A 5,198-nucleotide genomic window follows, 5' to 3' on the forward strand; every position below is an offset into this window, starting at 1 on the left:
TCCTGGTGTCTGTATTCCTCACTTTGGGTTTTTGGCCCAGCGTCTGACAGCCTGAATCAGAAATACTATTTTTGATACAGCTGTGGTAGGATTTGCTGAGCAGGTTCAAATGCTTTTAATACTTATTTTTGTTTCCCAGCAAGTAATATGCACCCGCTGCTCGCAGACTTTTCCAAACGCTGCGGCAGAGCAGAGGTGTCCCTCACCCCTCCTGGCCCCTGCGGTGAGTGACAAAGCTTCCCAGGAGCTGCTTTTGATATTCAAACGAATTTGCCGGTCTTAAGCATGGGAATAGAGGAGGAGGCTACCTAGGAGGGGAGTGTAGGAAAAAGGGAGAAGACGGCAGAGTGGCTGTAGAAGCAGGCAAGGGCGTGCAGTGCGCTGGGCTGCACTGTCGTATGTCCCGCACGCTGCGCGGGAGCACGTGTGAGATATTGCGCAGAGCAGCCCGTTTGCCGTGCCGTTTCCATGAGGGAGGTCTTCAAGTGCTGCAACGAGGGGTGGGCTCCAAGCATGGGCCGTCGTGCTGCACCCGCGCTGGAGAGCAGATTGTGCTCCTGGGTGAGAAACGGCGCGGAGCAGCCGTGTGCGGCTCCACGGTTGCACTGGTATTTACAGCAGCTGCTGCTGAGCTGAGAGCCTCGGCCCACGGGGCTGGGCAGGAGGAAGGCCAGTTGCTGATGACAACCCATGTAGGTGAGCACCTAGCGGCATCCGAGTAATGTCCTAAAAAATGACAATGTAACTTTTTTTTTTTTTTTTTGGACTATGTTCCTGATTCCTTTTCCTGCAACAAAGGAGAAACAGACCCAGCCATTGGAGTGCCCTGTACTGCGGGTCCTTGTCTTGTCTTCTCTCTGCAGCCCCAGACACCCCAGAGCAAAGCGTCTGGCCAGCCCAGAGGTGGCATCTGCCACACCCTTCCCTCCTTCCTCTGCCAGTGCCTGTTCTCTGGCCACGCAGGGTGACAGGGTGGAACAGAGCAGGAAGTTCCCAGCTGCAGCTGAGGGCGGCCCAGGAGGATGTCATTCTCTGTCCTGTTACAACCTTGCTCACATCTCTGCAGTTCCCTTTTTGGGTTTTTTTTTGTTGTTGGGTGGTTTGAGGGGTGGTTGCAGTTGAGCAAAACTTGGTTTTTTCAGTCTTGCAGAGCTGCTGGGTTGCAGCTTTCTATGGTCACAGTTAGAGAGTAGCTCTTCAGCTGCTCTTCTGGCATTTCGAATAAGGTCTGCCTGTTCTTCAGACCCAGCTCAGGGGTTGTGCATCTGCTAATGCATTTCCACCCAGAAGTGATTAATTTGTTATCTGAGTTTTAATCTAAGCTCTTGTTAACCTGCAGCACCACCTCCCTATCTCCTCTGTCTTGTCCACCAGCTGGTGTTACGTTTTCCAGGACTGCCCTGCCTTTCTCCAAGTTCAGACATGTTAAGTCAGTGTCTCCCCTTGATGATTAGAAGCTCACACTCCCTTTCCTTGTCCCTCAGACCACTGATATCAGAGCAGAAACCTGCCTAGCAGTGTGTGGTGGTGAAGTTACCAGTCCTCCTCAGCCCTCCTGCCTTCGGGTTCCTGTTGCATCTGTCACCTCTGCAAGCCACCTTTGTTCTGGATGAAACCGAGAACACAGACAGCCAGACCAGACTTGGCAAATGAGAGCTCAGCACTCATGGGGAGTGACCCAGCCAGGCAAGCAGCTGTGAAAGGGGCAGGGGAAAAGCTAGGAGCTGAGTGCCTAGTTTGGTACCAGGAGTGGGGAGAAGAGGTGAGCAGGAGGCCAGAAGGTGTGGTTTTGAGACCTTTGCAAATACTCACTGTTGTTGTTGTTAAACAGCGACCTTCTGACCTTATAGGACAACCATCACTTGTCACACATCTCAAAAGGGGTCCCTTGAGCCCATCTAGTCCCTTGGGAGCTCCTGGCGCTCCTCTAGTGCCAAGTTCAGCTGGCTCTGCAGAATGTGTCCAGGCACAGGGCACAGCTCTGAGCTAACAAGGAAGTTCAGCTCACTTGGTTTCCTTAAAACTCACTTGTCAAGGAAGGGAAAGTTCTAACCTGTGCTTTCCTGAGAAGGGCAGGGCCCCAGAAATAAACTCCCTACTTCAGATAAAGTCCCCAGGCCCAGACAGAGGATTGAAGGTGCTGGTCTCAGCAAGTGTCAAAAGCAGCAGCAGAGAGATGCCTCTATGGCACTGCCCTAAAGGTCACCCTGAAGACAAATTCTTCTTCTTCAAACCACTGTGGCTCACCGTGCCCAAGAGGTGGGCAGGAGGTCTGCGTGGACTGTAACCATCAGTTGACTCAAGAGCAAACATGGGTCACGTGCCTCTGCTCTTCCATCAGCCGTTTCCCAGCTGCTCTGGTCTCAGGACATTTGTCGTGGCTCCTGCTATCAGTGCTGCAACACACTGCAAAAACTGCAAGATAATCGGGCAAGTCCCCAAAACTCGCTGCAGCCAGGAACTATTTCAGTTCCCAGTCGCCAGGGCAAGTGCCAAGAGCAGCCCAAAGCAAAACCTCTGGATCCTGTGGTCACCTGGGAACCCTGAGCAGAGATGCAGTGTTGTATGGTGGCCTGTTAGTGACAGCTGGTGTTTGTGATGAGTCCCTGCTATGAAGCATGAAGGAGAACAGGCAGCAATAGAGGGGGGCCCTGAGCGCATCCCCCCTGTGCTCCAGGGCCTGGGCTGCCTTGGCTGGGGGCCAGCTCTGATAAGCAGCTGTCTGACCTTGGGGCTGTTGTGAAAATGGAGCTCGCTTGGCACAAAGGCTGGCAGGAGCCTCGGCAGGGCCTCCCTGCTTCCCCGTGAGAGCCCTGATGAGGCTGAGGCCCTCGCTTTTTTTGGTCCCTGCTGAGCCATGCTGCCCTGTGGTCCCTGTTGGTCCAACCCACGGACGTCAGCTCAAGACCTGGTCCTGGCCCTGCCTCTTCATGGTGTGCTCTGGAGAAGGGTGATGTCTCAGCACAAAGACCCATGGAGGAGCTACGCTGCGTGGCGTGGGTACAGGCAGGAGTCAGCGTGGCTCGGCTAGGGCTGCCCCAGATCCATGAGAAAACCAGTCACTACTGTGTGATTTAAAACTCCCTAAAACAGACCAAAGCAGTAGGGCAAGAAAAGGCAAAGCCAGGGATAGGGAAAAGCAACGGCTGAAGTAAAAGGAGGCTTTACCAGCCTCAAAGAGGTGGAAAAGTTATAAAAGGAGACTGAACAAGGGAATTTGTGTCCCCTCTTGTGGATGTACAAACTGGAGGCATTTGTCCCCCAGAGCCGCTCTTGTTCCTCAGAGGATGGGTGCTGTGCTGTGCCGTCTCCGCACCCGGGCGGTCTTGTCACCGCAAAGGTGTCAGCTCCTAGGACCGCTTTGTGCTTTGCTGGTTTTCCACAGCGTTTCTGAGAATCGGTAAACTTCCCCTGCGCTTCACCCGGGGATGTACAAACCACCCGATTCCGAGCTTTTAATTGCTCAGAACAACGCCGAGCCTTTCCGTGGCGACGGGAAAAAGGCAGGGACGCAGCTGAGCACGGCAGTGCCGTCCCGCCGGTGAGCATCCGGCCCGTACTCTCGGGGGCACCGGGGGGGCGGGCGAGGCCGCCCTCAGGAGCGCGGAGGCGAGGAGCGACAGGGAGGCGGGAGCGGCGGAGGAGGGGCCCGGGCGGGGCGGGGCGGCGGCGGGAGCGGGGCCCGGCAGTGCTGGCCATGGCGGCGGCGGGAGCAAGCGCGGGCGCGGCGGGGCTGGCGGGGCTGTCGGCGCGGCCGCTGGGCGCGGCGGAGCCGCTGTCGCTGGACTCGCTGCGGGGGAAGGTGCTGCTGGTGGCCAACGTGGCGTCGCTCTGAGGCACCACCACCCGTGACTTCCTGCAGCTCAACGAGCTGCAGCGGCGCTACGGCCCCCGCGGGCTGCAGGTCCTCGGCTTCCCCTGCAACCAGTTCGGGCACCAGGTGGGCAGGGCGGGCGGCGGAGCCGGGCCGAGCCCCGCCGGGGAGCGGGGCAGGGGAGCGGGGAGGAGCCGCCCGCCCCGGCCGGGCTCTCACGGGCCTCGCTCGGGGCGGTTTTGGGTGTGTTTCCTTAGGAAAATGCTACGAACGAGGAGATCCTGCTGGCGCTGGAGTACGTTCGTCCTGGCAAGGGGTACAAGCCCAATTTCCTCATGTTCGAGAAGTGCGAGGTGAATGGGAAGAACGCGCACCCCCTCTTCACCTTCCTGAAAGAGGCGCTGCCCTTCCCGCACGACGACCCTGTCTCGCTGATGACCAACCCGCAGTACATCATCTGGTCCCCAGTCTGCCGCAACGACATCTCCTGGAACTTCGAGAAGTTCCTCATCGGCCCTGACGGCGTGCCCTTCAAACGCTACAGCCGGCATTTCGAAACCATCAAGATCCAGGATGATATTGAGTTGCTTCTGCAGAAGGTTCCCAAGAATGTTCTGGAATAAAGTGGAGCGCTGACCCCCTCGCTTCCTGCTCAGCTCGCTGTGCTCCTGCCTGTTTCTCTTCCCGGGGGCTGCTGCTCTGGCAGAAATCCCAATGTCTCATGCAGGTTTTGCTTATGATGGTGCATCTTCCAAATTCTTGAAGTGTACTTGATGTTTTTAAAAGCTGCATGCGAATGTTTGGGAAACTATGCTGGGGAAAGCAGCTGTGGGTCTCAGTAGCTTACTGTGATTCTCTGAATAAAAAAAAAGCGTGTACTTTCTTTAAGGCTGTGGCTTGGTAAATCTGGGCGAGTTGGGTGAAACATGGCGGCTGCATTACCCATCCATCAGCTTGTATGGGTGCCGACAGGGGCTGACTCGAACCACGCAAGCGTGATAGTGTGGTCAGGCTGAGATCTGAATGCAAACCGAGGGCAGCACCACGGGCAAACAGCCTTGGTGAGCTCTGCAACCTGTGAACCAGTGCTGCATCCCACCCCACAGATAATGGGCTTGGCAGAGTGGGAGGGCCGCACAGAACAGAAATACCTTGCCAAACTGCTTACTGGACTTCACTTGAGGCTTGCCTGCAGAGGAAAGACATGGTGGCACGTGGCCAGGGGTGATTTTAGACTGGCTGACAAACTCCCAGCTTGGCTACAAACAATGGGCCGCAACAGCTTAATAACCATTCAGTCAGGTAGATGAGCGATTCTGCAGCCTGTGCTGCTGTGGCTGCGAAGGCAGAGGGCTTGGGGAAGAAAAGCCCCTCGGCCAAGGCC

General features: G+C 56.4%; 1 protein-coding gene across 1 annotated transcript; it reads left to right on the forward strand.

Moving 5' to 3' along the window:
* The first annotated feature begins 3,697 nt into the window (after positions 1–3,697).
* Positions 3,698–4,697, forward strand: GPX1 (glutathione peroxidase 1). Its single transcript, XM_086470187.1, has 2 exons — positions 3,698–3,940; positions 4,072–4,697. The coding sequence occupies exons 1-2, from the start codon at positions 3,698–3,700 to the stop codon at positions 4,435–4,437; spliced, it is 609 nt and encodes a 202-aa protein (XP_086326313.1). The 3' UTR covers positions 4,438–4,697.
* The last annotated feature ends 501 nt before the right edge of the window (positions 4,698–5,198 follow it).

This window comes from Leptosomus discolor, chromosome 9 (genome assembly GCF_034619465.1).
Source record: "Leptosomus discolor isolate bLepDis1 chromosome 9, bLepDis1.hap2, whole genome shotgun sequence".
Classification (NCBI taxonomy): Eukaryota; Metazoa; Chordata; class Aves; order Leptosomiformes; family Leptosomidae; genus Leptosomus; species Leptosomus discolor.